The sequence below is a fragment of the Scylla paramamosain genome, chromosome 26 (assembly GCF_035594125.1).
Source record: "Scylla paramamosain isolate STU-SP2022 chromosome 26, ASM3559412v1, whole genome shotgun sequence".
Lineage (NCBI taxonomy): Eukaryota > Metazoa > Arthropoda > Malacostraca > Decapoda > Portunidae > Scylla > Scylla paramamosain.
This window is the reverse complement of record NC_087176.1, coordinates 20160194-20181947: the sequence shown is the minus strand read 5'-3', so window position 1 is coordinate 20181947 and position 21754 is coordinate 20160194. Positions and strand designations below refer to the sequence as shown.

The 21754-nt window shown below is 38.4% G+C and overlaps 1 protein-coding gene across 13 annotated transcripts in view; it reads right to left on the bottom strand.

Moving 5' to 3' along the window:
- Positions 1–19631, bottom strand: part of LOC135113795 (uncharacterized) — a 51350-nt gene extending 31719 nt beyond the window's left edge. For 8 of the 13 annotated variants that reach the window (XM_064029402.1, XM_064029403.1, XM_064029405.1 and 5 more), the window contains exons 1-3: positions 19527–19629; positions 16749–16910; positions 15216–15297 (exon numbers count right to left, since the gene is read on the bottom strand). In XM_064029402.1, coding sequence (XP_063885472.1) covers positions 15216–15297; positions 16749–16790 — 124 coding nt within the window. In that variant the 5' untranslated portion in view covers positions 16791–16910; positions 19527–19629. Of the gene's footprint in view, positions 1–15215; positions 15298–16748; positions 16911–18975; positions 19147–19526 lie in introns of those variants that run through there. The other 5 variants (XM_064029410.1, XM_064029411.1, XM_064029412.1 and 2 more) reach the window with 3 other exon arrangements.
- Between the last annotated feature and the right edge of the window lie 2123 nt (positions 19632–21754).

Below are 21754 nucleotides of genomic sequence, written 5' to 3'. Positions count from 1 at the left end.
CAACATTAATGAGTTTTTAATACTGTGAATCTTTAAACTCTTATATATGCATATTATTATGAATATTCTTGTCTTCTTTCAACCACTCATTAGCTCCAGTATTAATGAGTTTTTAATATTATGAATCTGTGACCTTTCAGCAAATGCATACACTGAGTATCAGTGAATGTACCTATGTTTCCATTACTAAAGATCCTTTTTATAGATCATTTTGAATAATTTCCAATACAAAGCTATTTTCACATATTTTCTATTGAACAATTACATAATACAGGACCAGTTTTGAATGGGAAGCATTTGCAATAAAAGTGATATAACATTGGTTATCTATTACATAATCTTTGCTATACAAAAATAATTGCTGAAGAATAAACAGTACTGTCCCTAAATTATCTTGCTGTCCCTACAGATGACTGCCAACCAACTGCCATGTAATTACACCTCCTGACAATCTTCCATCTCCTTAATGCATCTCTTATCACACTCATCTCCCACCCCACTCCACTCCTTCTTTCCCTCCATCAATCAGTGACGGTACAGGTGCTGGCCTCCTGTCACCACCCTTTTTGCATGGCTACAAGTGTCTTCCACCCCAACCCTTTCCATTAACACACACCCTACACATCCTCCTGCACTTGCCCTCATCACCCAGCATCTCCTCACACCTACTTACTTTACTGGTACAATAACTCATACATTATTAAATGGTAATATTACATAAAAGTAGTGATGAAGAGTAACACTGCATTATAATTCAGTCAAAGCATTTTATTTTATTGTGTTATTTAACATATTTTTGGGCAAATACTTTGGTGATGAACTATGAATATGTTAACATAAGAACATAAGAAAACAAGGGAAGCAGCAAAAAATCAGGTCTGCACATGGCAGTCCATATATGAAACATTCCTAAATATTCCCACCTATCACCCTCATTCACAGCATGTTGCTTGCCTGGCCCAGAACTCACTAATTCCTTCATTCATACCTGCAGAAGCGTTGGCCTCCCATCATCATACAAATACATGGAGGTGTTAAAAGGCTACCTAACACAAGTGTGCCATGTTAAGGCAGTGTGACAATCCTACACTTCCTTCTGGGAGTCAGGATGATGCAGGGAAAACAACCATGACAAGGACTGAGCATGACAATTCAGGATGGTGCTGGTATCCAAAATATTGGTGACTTGTCAGTTTTGACCACGGATTGAGCATAACACAAGTAGCACACTCCATGATTCATTGAAACACTTGCTGTATATATATATATATATATATATATATATATATATATATATATATATATATATATATATATATATATATATATATATATATATATATATATATATATATATATATATATATTGCTACTTCATTTTAAACTGAGGAGTACGACCAGTATATCATTTACCTACTAGCATCAGTCAACTCTTATAGCATTTACCTTTGCATATTTAGTATTTACCATTCCTTTTATCTCTAATGACTAAAGGAGATTCAATGAAGACTTTTTTAAACCTGCTTCATTGCTATTTTGAAAAAAAGCTCAACAGAAAAAAGAGCTTCAGTCAGATTATCTAACAGATCTGAATTACGAGCTGACTCATTTAACTCTTTCTTACAAATAATAATGAATCTTATGGCCATAACAATTTTTGTGTGTTTAATTTCTCCCAACATCAACAGTAAACAACTAATTCATAAGCCCACAACTCTCATCTTCATGTATGTTAATCTTCACACTAACAGTTTGCTGAGATGGAATGATTTATGCTTCCAAGGCAATTTAGTGAGCATAATCTAATCTTAGTTCCCAAGTGACTGATGTGAGTAACAAGATGAAATATCAAGACTTGCAAAGACATGATAAAGGTTATCAGGTAGCAATTTAGTTAACATGTCTAGTCCTAGTTCCCCTGTGATTTCTATGACCAAAAAGATGAAAAGTTACAACTTGTGATGAGACAGTAAACACCAACAAGTAGCAATTTAGTGAACATATCTAATCTTAGTTCCTAAATAATTTATGAGTAAAACGATTAAAAAGTAAGACAAGTAGCAATTTAGTTAACATATATATATATATATATATATATATATATATATATATATATATATATATATATATATATATATATATATATATATATATATATATATATAATATTAGTTTCCACATGACCCATACAAGTAAAAAAGATGAAAATTAAGGCTTATGCAAAGACAGTAACAAGAGTATGACATATTATATTCTTCAAAACCATATTGTGTTGCATCAATAAAATAATATCATTAAGAAATAACTTCTTTCATCTATTGCATATTCAACATGAGTATGACACATTTATATTCCCCCCCCAAAAAAAAAAAAAAATAAAATAAACAAAAAATAAAAAAGACTGTAACTCACCAATAAATTAACATTAGAAAATGAATTTTTACAGAAGAGATGCCATATGATCTGTAAAAATAGCTGACTTCATCCTATAAGGGTTCACCACATTTAGTGGCTAATTCAAGCTCTTTGTTCTGGGAGGAGTTGTGGTAAATGTGAGGGTGTGCACAAGGTCACTTTCAACAGAGGTGATCTGTATGGGTGACACAATCCTCAAGAGCTTGGAGAGTTTCACCTTTAAGACAGCCAGTTATACACCTCTTTCTTGTCTTAGGGTTCCAACACAGTAACTTTGCCAAATCATGAAAAAAATGTACTGAAAAAAAAAAAAAAAAAAAAAATGCAACTAATCTGCATGTTTAGGACAGCAAGGAGCTATCTGGTGTCCACACCACCACAGCACTTAATCCTTACCTACACACACACACACACACACACACACACACACACACACATAAAACTTTACTAGTCTGAAATAAGAGACAAATATATACAATACATAAACTCTTCAATTTTCCATTAGATTTATAAAGTACAGTATCTGATATGGTGCAATTTGCTGGAGAAATAACAGAGAGAGAGAGAGAGAGAGAGAGAGAGAGAGAGAGAGAGAGAGAGAGAGAGAGAGAGAGAGAGAGAGAGAGAGAGAGAGAGAGAGAGAGAGAGAGAGAGAGAGAGGTGGGGGGGAGTTGGCAGACTACTGAGAGACAGAGGCAGGCAGACAGGAGGATGAAAGTAGAAAGATGCAAGACAACAGAAGTGAACATGGGACCAAGAAGACTGGTGGTGGTAAAAGTCCCTGAGTCTAGGCAGCTGAGAGTCCTGCTGGGAGCCTGATGTCCCTCCCTTGGCCCACTCATCAAGACACACGCACACACACTCACACACACACACACACACACACACACACACTCACACACACACACACACACACAGACACACACACACACACACACACGAACGAAGGCTTCATATTTGAGAGAATCCAAGAAAAGCCGAGGACGGTGAGATGCTTGAATGATATAACAAATACAGCTTCTCACAAAGAAATGTTAATATATCTGGAGGAGTAGAGTAGAAGAGGAGATAATAATGGGGACATGAAAAAAGAATAACTATAAATACAGACACAAAAGTGATTCAAACTTTGCATATTACTGCAACTAAATAAAAAAAAATATGAATTCTTAGCAGTTATCAGGGAACATATATCATACCAAGAAGACATCACACCTTCCTGTACAATCCTACTTACTGCAGTATAAAACTTCAACTAAATGTATTCTCCTTGCCTTTCAAGATGAAAAAAATACCCACCTTTCATCCACTAATTTATTTAACTATCTCTTTTAACAACAATATTACTCATTATCTTATATTTCTAGAGTTAAGTAAGCAATATGGTGTAGTAGCAATAAGCTCCCATCATGACTTGTGTGGGAATTGCTGAGTGAACTTTACCATTCCCTCCCCCACCAAAGAAAAGATGGTCACATTCCTTAAGGTGGCTCCCTACTACCCGTGAGCCTCTGTGGCTATGGGTATAAAATCCAAAATCCATTAATCATAAGCCACAAAATTCTGACCACCTACTACAACCACAGTCTTTGTCTCCCTGGTGACTACCTTCCTTCCCCTACAACCTTCTCTCATGATCAAATACTGTGCACAACATTCTTATAATATATGATGAAGCTTTCTATCCTTCAGCATGCTACCTTTTGGGGGAAAACTAATAATTCATGTGCACAACATTTTTATAATCTATGATGAAGCTCTCTGTCCTTCAGCCTTTTTAGTGAAGATTTTACTTATTCATTACACACAAGTTAAAGGCCATGATGAAAAATACAAATAAGTACAGAAATACAAGGCATAAATTTAAGAATGCAAGACAAGAATGCATAGGAAATGCACATAATTGAAAACTTTAAGAAGAAATTCCTTTCTTGTCAAGCCCAAGTGAAGACAGAGCAAATAGTAGAGAAAAATATTACCACCACCTTTTGCTTCTGCCATTGTCCCACCTCTTCCCAACATGACTGAAATGGCTCCAAATAATGGCTGATGTAAGGACAAAGTGACAGGTGTGAGGAGCAAGGCAGGGTCCTAATGACGCGCTGCCACACACCCACATTGCCCCCTCAGCCCAACCTTCCACACACAGCCTTATCATCATCCTTTCCTCAACACATCCATTGTCTTTCGCATCCCAGAGTAAGCTACACTGAGAGCTTAACCAATGTACCCTGTGTCTGTCAGAAATGGAAAGATAATAGTGGCCAGACACACTCTCTTTCCACAGTCTTACCACCATCCTTTCCTCAACCATCCGTTATCTTTCCCTTCCCCATTCAAACTGCACTGACAACTTAACCAATGTATCCTGCATCTGTCAGAAATGGAATCATTATAATACTAAGTCATATTCTCCTTGCACATCCCTGCTAAGAGGATGCTCTGCACAAGAGATATCTTGATGCCATATAAATAGCATTAACTGTATGATATAATGGTAACTTTATAGGAAAGAGACAAACAAATCTCTTCCTTGGAAAATCCAACAAAAAAAATATTTAATAATAATTTTTCTTTTAATTTTTGCTTTTGCCTTTTATCTTTGATGCATAAAAATTCAAGACATATAAAAATTATCTTGATATTCATAAGTAATCATATTGCATAACTCAAAAAGCATAGTAACTACATATAAAAATTAATATAGAGCCAAGTACTTCCATAAAATATTTAATAATATTAATAAAAACAAGTCTACTCTTCATAAGCAACCATAAGACCAAAGCACAATAAAGAACCACAATCTGAGCCTCAATACTGCATTTCCAATATAGAATTAAACAAATTGAAATGGAACTAAAATTTACCAAACAGCCCAAGTGCCAGAAAAGATAAGCAGCGACTCCCTCCAGCGTCTGTCATAAACACTCTCATGATTAATGGTGCCTGCCCATCGCTTACCAAATGCCCTAACCCAACCTGCCACTCTCCCCTCCCTCTCCCTTTGCCAGACTCTCTCTCTCTCTCTCTCTCTCTCTCTCTCTCTCTCTCAGGACAGCAGCTGCCTCAATATGGGTAATGTATTGAAAGAGGTACATGGTAATCCAGCCACACTGGAAACAATGGTGCATTCCCATTATAGAAAGAAAAGATGTTGATAATGGAAATATATTTCAATAAATGGCATCCTTTTAATAATCCTCATATTCTTAGCTGGATTAAATCTGTAACTTAGGTTTACAGCTACATCTATTTAAATATCTATCTATCTATCTATCTATCTGTCCAGACCTGATGCCTATTCCTTAGAAACATCCTCTGGAAATAGCAATGGGAGAAGAGCCTTAATGTATTCTCATCCCTGCATTCCTTCCTTTCATGGCCACATCCCCTTTATCCCTTTCTCTCACACTCAAGCACCTTAATTGGTAACTACAACTTAACAACGATCTTGTATAGTATCTCTACTGGAGGTACAATGGTTAAGCATCTCTTTACTAATGACTCCATGTACAGCTAAAGCAATATTACTTGTGATAGCAATAAAAAATGTTAAAAAGAATATAGAAGAAAGAACTTGATATAGTATGAAGTTTTTACTATTAAATGTCTCTCATTTTTATTAGATAACATCTGTAGCTTATCACAAACAGCCTGATAAGGGCCAATAGATATGCTGTTGCTGTCCTCCCTTCATCTAGCTGTGTGTAAATGCAATGCAATATTTAGCTTCACTGTACAAGAAAAGGACTCCTCTCCCATTCTGAGTATTTCATCAATGTACTGTAATACTGCACATGGTGAAATGCTGAAGGTCAAGCCAAGTGAGATAAAATAGCCCTGGAGACCTGCTGTGATGGGGGGGGAGTCTAAGAGTCCATCCTGGCTACAAGTTAATAACCTGCTAACCATTAATCTCAGTGAAGTCAGGTTATCAAACTCACTTTAATCAAGTATTGAACCTCCTGGATTTTTTTTCTGTGACTCCTTTTACAGCAGCCAAATGGAAGTCCTTATTGAAATTCATTATCTAAGAGTCCTTCATTTATCACCTGTCACTCCCTCCAGAAAACCACTTATGCTACACTTAATGTTGCATACGTTTGCTAACTCTAATTCCTTAGCAACATACCTGCCTCATTAATTCCTTGACAAACTATAACTACTCTGTATTTATTATTTTCATTTAATATTAAAGAACAATTAAAAAGAAAATGAATTTATATATCCATACAGTTATGAACCTTACATATAACTATCCCAAGACCCATTTTGTCCATCTATCCATGCTATACTGAGTCTGCATTATTAAAATATTTAGATGTACTAGTTTCTGTTAAATAGCATCATTATTCTGTTTTAACAATGCATGGCATCTGTGAACTTGTTAAAAAAAACATGAACATTTTAAAAACTTGCTATGGAATTTGTGGTGTGGTGGTGGTGGACAAAGGTAACACAAAGGGGCAATCCCTGGTGGGCTAGGCAGCTGCTGTCTCCACCTGAGCAGTGGCAGCTCCTATTGACACCCACAGCACCCTCCACAATGCCTGTTTATTAACACTACAACACACCACACCCTCTCCACCCCTCAGGATTCACAGCCCTGCACCTTTAATATATAGTACTATATATTTTTGTATTTTATGTATGTGGCATTATATGAGGCGCGCGGTGCAACAACGACGTAACCGAGAAATGGAAGTTTTGAGAAAAACGCGCTCAAAGTTAAACACTGATTGCGCACAATAGGATACCCTTAAATAAGTAAGTATTATACATCATTTGAAAGGTCTTGGGTAGTTCTGTTTGGGGATGTAGGTTTCGAAGTGATAGGTGACGATTTTGGGTGGATGACTTACGCGTTAATTAACGCGTATACCGTAGGTAATAATTTTTTTTCCCGATATTGTTTTCATTTGTTAATAATGTGTTAGAGCATATTACACATAGTATTAGGTGAAAGTTTCATGAAGATTGGTACATAAATAAATTTTTTATGAATTTTTTTCCGAGCGTAAAAAATAAAACTTACTCATTACCGGCTCATTACCGCTCGACTTTGAGCCTTAGTACAGGTGCTTAGATGGTCGAATATGACTTGGTTGACATCACCACGAGACTTTTACACCCTTCTACCACACGGAGCAGGCAAAAACACGAAATCTCAAATTTCACGGTTACGTCGTTGTTGCACCGCGCGCCTCATATATCATATGCTAGTGCTGTGTTTTTGAACACTGAAATCTTTCCTGATACACTGAAGTATTTTCTGTGATTGTAATCTCTCTCTCTCTCTCTGTCTCTCTCTCTCTCTCTCTCTCTCTCAGTTACCACAACAGGTGATACAAGTCTTCAGTGTACACTAATAATCGTGGTCAGCTGCACAAAGGTGATAGTCTCACCTTTGTCCTCAAGCTCATGAAATAATGGTAGATGATCCAAGGTTCAAATAATCTCAACATTAATAACCTAACTACCAGCTACATTATCATTTACTGGTAGAGTACTTATTATATGGCCATAGTTTTTTTTCTTCCTTTCTTTCCATATTCAAAATTTTTATGTGCATTTCCTTCCTTATACCAGCCAGTGACAAGACAGTAATGAGTCATTGTATAATGAAACTGCTTATCCCACACCACCTGGACACAGCACAGTGAGGGACAGGTAGCAGAGTGAAGCCAGGGACTGAGAGGTGGTGAGAAATAAAGCTGAGATTAACGAGGAGGAAAGGACAAAACATATGAACCGTTCTGTATATGAGTTAACAAAGACTCCTGCAATAAGGAGATAAATCACATTCTATTTGATCATATGTACTTATTTATGTATGTACTATGCAGACAAGTCAGAATGGCTCTGTCATTTCTATCACCCTGAGATAAGGCAGATAAGAATCTCCTTTTTATTAAATAAACTGCACTCATGAACATACTGAAATGAAAAATCAAAATTGGTTTTGTCCTTTCTATCTACCTATATAATTTATCAAGTTTAGATCCTCCTGAAAAAAGAAAAAAAAAAAAAAAAAAGAAAAAAAAAAGCAACACCATGTTTATAAACATATTTACAATTACACACACAAGCATTCTCCCATATCTTATTCTGCATCTTAGTCTTTGATAACAAATATATTTTCCTTCCTATCTATCTCTATATCAGGCTGATGTCTCCCTTAAGGTAGCCAAGACTGAGCACCTCCAAACATACTTATTTTTACATCCACAAGCATTAATTTCCTCATGTTTTAGCCTGTAAATCTTAGTCTTTCCTAACCTACTTTCCTAACCTTATTATGCTCTGTTTCACCAATGCTGTCACAGTGATTCTGCCAAGAGCAGGTAATTGAACACGGTAACACTGCCACTGACTGATGCTTCCACTCACTGATCAGTTTACGCATTCTCTACCAGCAAGACGTGCTGGCTAATCCACAGTGACGGGTGGTTAATATCTTACAGGTTACCAAGGTTTTTTTTTTTTTTTATGTAGGAAGGATACTGGCCAAGGGCAACAAAAATCTAAGAAAAAAAAAATGCCCACTAAAATGCCAGTCCCATAAAAGGGTCAAAGCAGTGGTCAAAAATTGGTGGATAAGTGTCTTGAAACCTCCCTCTTGAAGGAATTCAAGACATAGGAAGGTGGAAATACAGAAGCAGGCAGGGAGTTCCAGAGTTTACCAGAGAAAGGGATGAATGATTGAGAATACTGGTTAACTCTTGCGTTAGAGAGGTGGACAGAATAGGGGTGAGAGAAAGAAGAAAGTCTTGTGCAGTGAGGCCGCGGAAGGAGGGGAGGCATGCAGTTAGCAAGATCAAAAGAGCAGTAAGCATGAAAATAGCGGTAGAAGACAGCTAGAGATGCAACATTGCGGCGGTGAGAGAGAGGCTGAAGACAGTCAGTTAGAGGAGAGGAGTTGATGAGACGAAAAGCTTTTGATTCCACCCTGTCTAGAACAGCAGTATGAGTGGAACCCCCCCAGACATGTGAAGCATACTCCATACATGGACGGATAAGGCCCTTGTACAGAGTTAGCAGCTAGGGGGTGAGAAAAACTGGCGGAGACGTCTCAGAACACCTAACTTCATAGAAGCTGTTTTAGCTAGAGAGGAGATGTGAAGTTTCCAGTTCAGATTATAAGTAAAAGACAGACCGAGGATGTTCAGTGTAGAAGAGGGGGACAGTTGAGTGTCATTGAAGAAGAGGGATAGTTGTCTGGAAGGTTGTGTCGAGTTGATAGATGGAAAAACCAAGTTTGGAAAAACCAAGTTTGCTCTGCCCCAATCAGAAATTTTAGAAAGATCAGAAGTCAGGCATTCTGTGGCTTCCCTGTGTGATATGCTTACCTCCTGAAAGGTTGGATGTCTATGAAAAGACGTGGAAAAGTGCAGGGTGGTATCATCAGCGTAGGAGTGGATAGGGCAAGAAGTTTGGTTTAGAAGATCATTAATGAATAATAAGAAGAGAGTGGGTGACAGGACAGAACCCTGAGGAACACCATTGTTAATAGATTTAGGAGAAGAACAGTGACCGTCTACCACAGCAGCAATAGAACGGTCAGAAAGGAAACTTGAGATGAAATTACAGAGAGAAGGATAGAAACCGTAAGAGGGTAGTTTGGAAATCAAAGCTTTGTGCCAGACTCTATCAAAGGCTTTTGATATGTCCAAGGCAACAGCAAAAGTTTCACCAAAATCTCTAAAGGATGACCAAGACTCAGTAAGGAAAGCTAGAAGATCACCAGTAGAGCGGCCTTGACGGAACCCATACTGGCGATCAGATAGAAGGTTGTGAAGTGATAGATGTTTAAGAATCTTCCTGTTGAGGATAGATTCAAAAACTTTAGATAAGCAGGAAATTAAAGCAATAGGACGGTAGTTTGAGGGATTAGAGCAGTCACCCTTTTTAGGAACAGGTTGAATGTAGGCAAACTTCCAGCAAGAAGGAAAGGTAGATGTTGACAGACAGAGCTGAAAGAGTTTGACTAGGCAAGGTGCAAGCACGGAGGCACAGTTTCGGAGAACAATAGGAGGGACCCCATCAGGTCCATAAGCCTTCCGAGGGTTTAGGCCAGCAAGGGCATGGAAAACATCATTGCGAAGAATTTTAATAGGTAGCATGAAGTAGTCAGAGGGTGGAGGAGAGGGAGGAACAAGCCCAGAATCGTCCAAGGTAGTGTTTTTAGCAAAGGTTTGAGCAAAGAGTTCAGCTTTAGAAATACGAGTAGATGTGATAGCAGTGGTGCCATCTGGCTGAAGTAGAGGAGGGAAAGAAGAAGTAAAGTTATTGGAGATATTTTTGGCTAGATGCCAGAAATCACGAGGGGAGTTAGATCTTGAAAGGTTTTGACATTTTCTGTTAATGAAGGAGTTTTTGGCTAGTTGGAGAACAGACTTGGCATGGTTCCGGGCAGAAATATAAAGTGCATGAGATTCTGGTGATGGAAGGCTTAAGTACCTTTAGTGGGCCACCTCTCTATCATGTATAGCACGAGAACAAGCTGTGTTAAACCAAGGTTTAGAAGGTTTAGGACGAGAAAAAGAGTGAGGAATGTACGCCTCCATGCCAGACACTATCACCTCTGTTATGAGCTCAGCACACAAAGACGGGTCTCTGACACGGAAGCAGTAGTCATTCCAAGGAAAATCAGCAAAATACCTCCTCAGGTCCCCCCAACTAGCAGAGGCAAAACGCCAGAGGCACCTACACTTAGGGGGATCCTGAGGAGGGATTCGAGTGATAGGACAAGATAAAGATATGAGATTGTGATCGGAGGAGCCCAACGGAGAAGAAAGGGTGACAGCATAAGCAGAAGGATTAGAGGTCAGGAAAAGGTCAAGAATGTTGGACGTATCTCCAAGACGGTCAGGAATACGAGTAGGGTGTTGCACCAATTGCTCTAGGTCATGGAGGATAACAAAGTTGTAGGCTAGTTCACTAGGATGGTCAGTGAAGGGAGAGGAAAGCCAAAGCTGGTGGTGAACATTGAAGTCTCCAAGAATGGAGATCTCTGCAAAAGGGAAGAGGGTCAGAATGTGCTCCACTTTGGAAGTTAAGTAGTCAAAGAATTTCTTATAGTCAGAGGAGTTAGGTGAGAGGTATACAGCACAGATAAATTTAGTATGAGAATGACTCTGTAGTCGTAGCCAGATGGTGGAAAACTCGGAAGATTCAAGAGCGTGGGCACGAGAGCAGGTTAAGTCATTGCGCACATAAATGCAGCATCCAGCTTTGGATAAAAAATGAGGATAGAGAAAGTAGGAGGGAACAGAAAAGGGGCTACTGTCAGTTGCCTCAGACACCTGAGTTTCAGTGAGGAAAAGAAGATGAGGTTTAGAAGAGGAGAGGTGGTGTTCTACAGATTGGAAATTAGATCTTAGACCGCGAATGTTGCAGAAGTTAATGAAGAAAAAGTTGAGGGGGGTGTCAAGACACTTAGGGTCGTCGACAGAAAGGCAGTCCGACCTGGGGACATTTATGGTCCCCTCCCCAGATGGGGACTCCGAGGCTGGTGTAGGAGTCGCCATGATTTTAAAATTTTTGAGTGAAGGGTGTGTGTGTTATTAGGTGCTTGTAGTTTTGTGTGGAGGAAGAGAGTTGTCTTTAGAGGGCAGGCTGTGACTGCCCCCTTGTGTTGTGAGACACAAAGGGAAACATTCAGTGAGGTCACAGCTGGGTTTAATGATAAGTTCACAGCACCCCCTGAACAGTGCTTTAGACCTCACTGGGAGTAATTATCGTTTCGGCAGGTGTCTACTGCCTCCTCCTGGCAGGTTACCAAGGATGACTTAGTGGTGGGGCATATGAGGCAAATGCAATGCTGCTAGAGTGAAGTACAATACTGTTTCCTTATGAGATAACACTGTGCATGAAATTTCATATAATTTGCAAATGAGTACAGTCCCCTCCACTTCCATGTTCATCACTTAGCACTGCCAATGTTGTGAACCACCTGCTTTCACTCATACCTCAGACAAATCTCATCAATCCCTCCATCACCCTCCCTCTTACTCATAACGAGTGGAACGTGTCTTGGATGTAAGTCGAATCAGGTGCAGTGGTTCACAGCAGACAATTCACACACTGGCAATGCTAAGTGATGAACATGGAAGTAGAGGGAACTGTACTTCAAGCTGGCTGAAGTTCTGGCTATTTCACATTCATATAATATATATGGAGATAACTAGTAATCATAAGGCAAAGTGTGCCATCATAATGAAGCAGCAACCTCATTGTGCACTGCTGTGCTAAACCCAATCATTTCATCTGCTCATTTCCATTAGTTATAGTCAAGATTCCCTTCTGTGGTAGGAAGACACATAAAGCAGCAACCTCATTGTGCATTGTTGTGCAAAACCCGATCATGTTATCTGCTCATTTCTGTTGGTTATAGTCAAGATTCCCTTCTGTGGCAGGAAGATACAGCCTCACTGTACACTTAACAGCTACCTTGAAAAAAATACTGCTTCTTTTAGAAAAGGTAACTGAGAGGGGTGCAGTGAAAGGAGAGGGAATTTCTCTTCAGTATTTTTGTTTCTACAATAAGACAAGGCATGTTGTATGTGTCTTGACCTGGCTACCCTCTTCAAGGAGGATGCCAACCAGGTGGAAAGATACAGGTGATTAAGACCATATGAAGTAGCCTGTTTTAAGCAGCTTAGGTTTGTAAGTTGCTGTGGATGGAAGAATATGTGCATGAATGAAAATTAGAATGAATGATGCAAGAAAGGTGTGGGGAAGACTGAAAACTGTATATATATGGATGTATTTTACCTCCAATAAATGCAAAGAAAATTTTTAGGATGGGGTATTAGTGGTGACTATATTTAATGAAACTGAAACATGAGACTCGAAAACCAAGGAGGGAGGGAAAATGAATGTCATTGAGATGAGATATCTGAAGAGTATGTCTGGAGTAACACATAAGGATTGAATAATGAGTCAGTTGTGAACAATGAAGTGTGAAGGATAACTGGTGTGGAAAGAGAATAGGCTGACTGAGTAGAGCAGAAAGTGTAATGACAATAACATGCCTTCCCTTTGGAGCATCAGAAAAACACTTGAAAAATATATCTGAAGGTGGGACAAATATTTCTACCATGAGGTATAAAGTGCAGTGCCTTGGACATCAGGACCATAAGCAATTCCAGTCCCAAACAATTTGAGGGGCTTTATACCTCCTATCACTAATGGTTTGGGCATGCTGAGAGGAAGAACAGGGCTAAGTGGTGAGGATGTGTGAGGTGTAAGGCTGAGAAGAGAACCAGAAATTAAATGGACAGATGGTGTGAAGAGCATCATATGTAAGAGGGATATCTGTGAAACAAAGAAGAGGTCATGTTTATTAGTGATGAATGGAGAACTGTCATGAATGCACAGAGATGCTGCATTAAGGATCAGATCAAGAGAAGGATCTTTTCACCACATACCACTCCAGAATGTTACACTCAGACTATGGATATGAAGCCACTGAAAGTGGATACTTTCTTTAATGTCTCCCATACAGAGGCTACAGCTCTCCTTACAACAAAGGAGAATCAAATGTCTCCAGCAGTTCACCATGAGAAAGCAAAGAAGAGAATGAGGAAGTAGATTTTAATGTAGTGATGGAAGGAGTACCAGACTTGAAATTGGCTCATTCTATCAGGAGTAAGGAACAAGCCAGGAGCAGCCAATTTCAGCATCAAACCAAGCCAATCCTCCCTTTCCAAAATACTAAGTTAAGATCAACCTTGTCATCTGCATCTGCCAAGCAGGACAGACTTCACTCTTTCTGCAGGACTCTGAATCATGAATCATTAATGAAAGCAAGAGAGAGAGAGAGAGAGAGAGAGAGAGAGAGAGAGAGAGAGAGAGAGAGAGAGAGAGAGAGAGAGAGAGAGAGAGAGAGAGAGAGAGAGAGAGAGAGAGAGAGAGAGAGAGAGAGAGAGAGAGAGAGAGATAGCTTATGCCTTGATCCAAACCTTCAACACCAAGATATCCAAGAGTATGGAGCATTACCAATATCTTCAGCAGATTGTCAATGTGCCTGAGACACTAGAAGAGGTATTTATGAAGAAATCTAAGCATTAATAGGTGAACTGACATTCCACGAGACCATACCATACTCATTCTGATTAAAAGACCCTGCAACTGTGCATCACAGACATAAACAGGCATTCATGAGCATACATTTGAGTTCAAGGTAAAATTGGGAGCACAAGTTATAGCTGCACATGACCTCATCTCCGTGTACACCACTGAAACTGAGATGGATTATATCCCTTACCCAAGGGCACAGAGGTAAGGGATATTCAATTTTCCATAGTTTACCTTCCCCATGCTTCCACAGGTAGTCTTTACCAACCAATCCAAAGGATGACAAATGGGTGAACTATGCATCAACTGCCCCAGCCCTGATTCAAATCAGGATCCACAGATTCGTAGTCAAGCACACGACCCGCTTTATCATGGAGGCACAGTGTCAGCTAATATATGAATAGCTACACAATGAATGCATCCTTTTTTTTTCTCTCTCTAAGATGGTAAAACTTCAGTCAACATGAGATGCTACTGTTGCAGAAATGGCCAGGTCTTTATAACTGGCCAATTGTGAGCATTTACTTAGCTAAGACAATATTAAATTGTTAGATAGTACATCATATTCTTGTCTCTCTACATAAAAGAACATTAGTCAGCTTAAGGCACCACTATCACAGAAATGGCCACCTCTTAAAAATAAATGAAAGAATGCACACTAGTTTTCACCAATGCTAATTAAGTATTGATGACTAAAGCTAATGATCCCCAAAGCTTACCTGTCTCAGAGTCCACAGTAAAGCCCAGTTGTAGCCAGAGGTTGTCCTCGGGTTTCTCATCAATGGTGGTGTCACTCTTGGGCTGAAAATATTAAATAATCTTAGTGAAACAGAACACAATGAAACAGAATAAAATACCTAATCTGCAATCCATACATTGCAAATTTTGTTTGAGTATTGTGAGTCTCACAAATTTGACAGGACATATGAAAATAAGTAAAACAGAACACAGTAAGACAGAACAGAATGCCTGATCTCCAATCCACAGATTATATAAGTAAAACAGAACACAGTAAGACAGAACAGAATGCCTGATCTCCAATCCACAGATTATATAAGTAAAACAGAACACAGTAAGACAGAACAGAATGCCTGATCTCCAATCCACAGATTAAATAAGTAAAACAGAACACAGTAAGACAGAACAGAATGCCTGATCTCCAATCCACAGATTAGAGGTTTTGTTTAAGTATTGCAAGTTTTGTGAATTTGTGGATGATATAAAAATATTAAACAATCTCAGTAAAACAAAACAAAAAATACCAAAGTATTCACACTATACAAGTGTTGTCTGAACATTGCAAGGTTAATGAATTTGACAGGAAGGAATGAAGGACATGAAAATATTAAACAACCTCAGTCAAATAACACAATTAAATAAAATTACCTAATCTCTAATAAAGCCAATAAAAAGGTTTGTTAATGGATGAATGACATGAAAATATTAAACATCCTCAGTAAAATAACACAATTAAACAATAAATGACCTAATTTCTAATAAGCCCAATAAAAACTTTAGTTTGAGCAATGCAAGTCTCATGCATTAGAAAGGAGGGACTGTAGAACATAAGATGGAGAGAATGATATAGGGAAAATAAGGAAGGCCTTATAGTGGCATAAGTGAAACACCTTTCTTAGCTCTCAGGTTCTGAGTCACTAACTCTGGCAAGTGCCACAATTCTGCCCCCTTTATGTGCCCTCCGTCATATTCATACGGGTACCTACAGTCAATAATTCTGCAGGAGGCAAGTTTATCATTGTACTTGCCCTTAATAACATCAGCTAGAGTATGAACACTTATAGACTGAAGGTCTGGGTGTTTCCCAATCTCAAGGAGAGGAAGCAACAGAGCCTTGGAGAAGTCACCAGTGAGATTCTCTTCACGTTTATAACTTTTGTTTAAAGCCTTCATTATAGAGACATGAGTTTCCGAGTGACAACAATTCATCTCTGGATCAGAGGATGACCTGAGTGGATCCAGTTTCCTGAGTTTGGTCTCCACAGTACTGGCACCCATTTCTGAATGTGATTGTTCTATGGGATAAATGTGCCCACAGTTGGAACCATGGTTGTCTGGCGATAAGCTGATTGAAAATTCAGTTGAGTCAAAGAGGCTGGACCGAGGCGTGTCACAAGTACTGGAGGAGAGTGAGAGTCATCGGCATGGAATGCCAGAGAGGGTGGTGTAGTGTGGGGACACAGCCAGGTTAGACTTGGGTGAGAAGTTATCATCACTGAACTGAAATGACTTACACTCTCTTCCCTGCAGCACATTGTCATACAAGTCTTGGGCATTCATGGTAGTAGTGTTTCTTCTTTGCTTGTGCAGCTGTGCTTCTTTACCTACTCAGGTGTTCAGATCCAGTAATTCACTTCTGTCCGAGTTCTGCAAGTTCTTGCTGTACATTCTTGTCCCTTGAAAGCAACATTGCAATTAAAACTAACATAACAAAAGTAACAAAACATATTTGTACAAGAGTTGAATAAAATCATGATTTAAAACAAATAAAATAAAAAATCTATTTACTTGATTTACATCAGATTTTTTATATAAATCAATTCTTTTATTACAGGCAAAGCAAAGTTTTCTAAGGAGATTGTTGTTTCATTTTGAGCTGCCTGATCCAGCCCAGCTCAACTATAACACTCTTCAAACACTAATATCTCTTCAACAACATAGCCGATTGTAACAAAATTTGCACCATATGACAACACAACTCTATCAATTTTATATGATATAGCTTTCATCTCTTCTATTGGCTGAAGTCAAAGGGTAACTTGTAAAAAGTAGAAGAGTGTCAAAATTGGGATTTTGTAAACCAAACTTCAGTTTTTGCAGGTTTTCATCAACTTTTGTTTGTCTCAACAAAAGTGGACACCAATAAACACAAAATGAAATTTCCTATCCAACAGTACATAGCACAACCATTCGACTCTTGCAATGTTTTTTGCTAGAGTGATCTGAATATTAGTCAAGTGCACAATCTGCAGGGTGCTTCCACTGTTTCATTACTGACAGTTTTGCTCGTCAATCGCCTTCCAGGCACTTTACTGGTTTAACCTTTATAGGGTGGATGGTGTCTATAGTTGATGCAATGTAGAGGCAGGTGGCTTCTATAGTTGACCTATAATTTCAAATTTCAAATTTTCCAAAGTTCACGGTGGCAGAAGATTGAAGAGGAAGAATTGATAAGTGTGATGCTATTACATGTTAAGTAGTTGGTCAAAGCAGAGTTGAGAAATTGATGGAACATGACCTATTTTCACTGAATTGTCAAAACCAGCCCAGGTTGGAGGGGTGTCCATGAGGAATGTTCCTGTCCTTTAGGGGTTTAGGGGTTGTTCCAGTAATTATTTGTTTCAGTCTTATGAGGCCATTTTCTTGTATCAAACTTGGCCAGTGTTAAATGAAACTGTACTTTAATATACATTACCCAAGAGGAGTTTTTCACATAAAAATCATAGCTTAATCAGATCTGTTAGGTTAAAGTAACTATACATAAATACAAAGAAAAAGAAGTGGAACTCCAATCAAACATAAAAGTACAATAAAAAAAAAAAAAAAAAAAAAAAAAAAAATATATATATATATATATATATATATATATATATATATATATATATATATATATATATATATATATATATATATATATATATATATATATATATATATAATTTAAATCATTAGATATTTGACCCAATGTAACATTTCAATAATTTTGGATACAGTATATTTAATTTTGACTTAAATAATTATTTTTTACTATAATTTAAATAAGCTTAAATAATTTGACTTAAATCAAACCTACCCTGTCATGAACGTCACAACAAATTTTTCCTGCCATCACCTAAGTGAATAATGTAGTTATTGTCAGTAACAGCCCCCCAAAAATAAGAGGAGATGCAGGACCAAGGAAATATGTATATACAAGATGCCCTAATCACATCCTAGCTTAGCTTCCTCTTGTCCCCTCTACTCCCCTCCCTTGCCTTACCCTCCCACCTCTGTCCTCCCATGCTGTGTGATCAATCAGGCTAACAAACTCCACCCATGCAATACAATGGTGCATAAGTGGACACAATGGCACTCAAAGGATGGACTCATAAATCTCATGAAGTATAATGACAGGTTTAGTGAAATTTCATGTACTACAGGGAGTGTGTCAGTGCACTGAGCTGTTCATCTGCATTCACCTGTCACACCACGAACCACACAACAGTCACACCACACCACACACCACACAACCTGTCACACCACCACGTACCACACCCCACAATACCTCAGCCACACCAAACCTGAAGCAAGTCTAGGCCTCACCACACCACACGCCACACTACACATAAACCCACAACACCTTAGTCACACCACACCACACTTACACCAGATCTCGTCCCCACTATACCTCAGTACACCACCACACCACACACCACCACGACAAGCACACATCAAAGAACACCTGACCACAGCACACCGCACCTATACCACGGCATGTGCACACCACGGAGGACACCACACTTCACTTCAACCAAGCCACGTCAGTCTCAGTAATCCTACGCTGCAGACTCATTCCTCACTCAACTTTACCCAAGCTACTTAACAAGATGACCAGCATGACGCACTGACACATGAAAATCAAAGTATATAAGAGTCGTATAACACTAATCATCCCTGGTTATGACGAGAGAACGGCCGCGTCGATCAACTCTGTCCTCTCATAACATTAGCAAGTGTTCCTGAAATATTTCCTGTCAAGGGATACTTATCAAAACTATCAAGCGTTTATCTATCATTATGGTAACCTACGACAACAGCTCATTGAAACTTAGAAAGATTAATTATATCACCGCAGCACTCCTTCCCACATCTCTTTTTGGCCAATAATCAGTTTTCTTTCATCCTCCCTAACTGACTGGCGATCAGTTTAAGTCTTATCTACCATAACTACGACCTACGACAACAGCAAGCTTATTAAAACATGAAAAATAAAAATAAAAATAAAAATAAAAATAAGCAGCTACAGCTCTTACCCGTCCTCTCATTCTCTCTGTGGCAAAGAAAGTTAGACGTTCTCAAAACGTCTTTCATTGAATATTTAAAAACAATATACCCATGGGATCAGTAAAAAACTATCCACCTCCTACTATATTGACGAATATGTAAAAAAATGTAAATACATAATGTGATGAGTTAATAATAAGGGCCTAAAGCTTCAATAGAACAAAGTCAAATGAACGATTAAATTTAAATTATGAAGTGACTCAATCCTTATGTGTTTCATATCTTTAAGTAATGGTTCAAAACTATGAATTATAGTTCTTTTTTTGAGACTGGAATTAATCCATCACTATTTTCTCTCTCTCTCTCTCTCTCTCTCTCTCTCTCTCTCTCTCTCTCTCTCTCTCTCTCTCTCTCTCTCTCTCTAAGTATTCAGGCCAACATCGTAGATAATTCTAAATGAACTAACAAATAAATAAACCATTATAACCATACCAGGCAATATATATATATATATATATATATATATATATATATATATATATATATATATATATATATATATATATATATATATATATATATATATATATATATATATATATATATATATATATATATATATATATATCAACAAGTATAACAAATTAAAACCACTTGTTTTTCAGCCAAACCTATAAGGCAGAAAACTACCAGGAACACGTTTATAAAGAATAAACTCTTACCAGAACACATTTTGAAGGAATAAAATCGTACCCCAGAACCAGACGCCAGCGGAGGAACAACATTATAAATATACACCTCAGTTTGCCTTCGTAAGCTATTGCCGGAGCGCGAGTTTGTTTTCAAGTGTTGTACACAAAGTCACTGACCCAGATAGTTGAGAGCTGGGGGAGTTTTAACTAGAAGCAAACATCACACACACACACACACACACACACACACTCCCTCCCTTAGTACCTATCCTGCCAGCCCACGATAAAACAGTATATCAAAACAACACACACACACACACACACACACACACAATGAAAACATACTCGTACTCTGGGAAGTGAAACCAAAGCAATTTTAAGAGAGAGAGAGAGAGAGAGAGAGAGAGAGAGAGAGAGAGAGAGAGAGAGAGAGAGAGAGAGAGAGATCTGCCCTGCGTCACACACACACACACACACACACACATTCAGTTGGATAGTTTTATTTTCCTATATTGAGTAAAAGAGCTCTCTCTCTCTCTCTCTCTCTCTCTCTCTCTCTCTCTCTCTCTCTCTCTCTCTGGATAGACGGAATAGAAACCACCCAGTGCAGAAATACGCAAGTGCCCCGGTATATGAGTCTCAGGAAATGTATGGTTTCAGAAGGGAAAGAAACCGATATGCTAATGAGTGTACCCCGGTGTCTGGAACACAGAACGTGCATAGTGATAACTCATACGGTTACAGAAATGAGAGAGATAGATATGCTAATGAGTGTACCCCGGTGTTTGAAACACAGAACGTGCATAGTGATAACTCATACGGTTACAGAAACGAGAGAAATAGATATGCTAATCAGAGAAGTAAAACAGGGTGTTACAATTGCGGCGAATACAACCATATTCAAAGAAATTGTAGGTTTGACCACAAACTCTTAAGTAGCAATTGTCAACGTTTCGGTCATAAGAGCCGCTTATGTCAACAGTATAGGGCATAGGATGATGGCGAAGAAGCCTCTGCCGTTGTTGAAATAAAGGAATTTAGAAAAGATTTACTAACGGTGGAACACATTAACGCACAATCACTATTATCGAGTTTGGACGAGGTGAAATTATTGATAATAGATAGAAAAATCGATGTTTTATGTGTGAGTGAAACATGGCTTCAAGCAAACACCCCAGATAGCTATGTAGAAATTCCTAATTACAAGATCTTTAGATGTGACAATGGCCGAGGAGCCGGGGTGTGCATATATGTCCATTGTGCCCTCAATCCCTCTGTCATTAAATTAGATGTACCAAGGACGACAGGCGTGGAGGATGTGTGGGTAAAAATACAGTACAGGAAATGGCCGGCCATCATCATTGGTTGTGTATATAGACATCCCAAGGCCTTAGCCACATCATTTGATTACATTCAAGACATTTTTAGGATGGTATGTTTACGTGACAAAAGTGTCTTCATCCTAGGAGATTTTAATGACGACATAATGACAATGGGCAATAAAATCAGTAAGGTGATAAAAAACAACAAGTTGACACAAATAATAGATAAACCCACAAGAACAA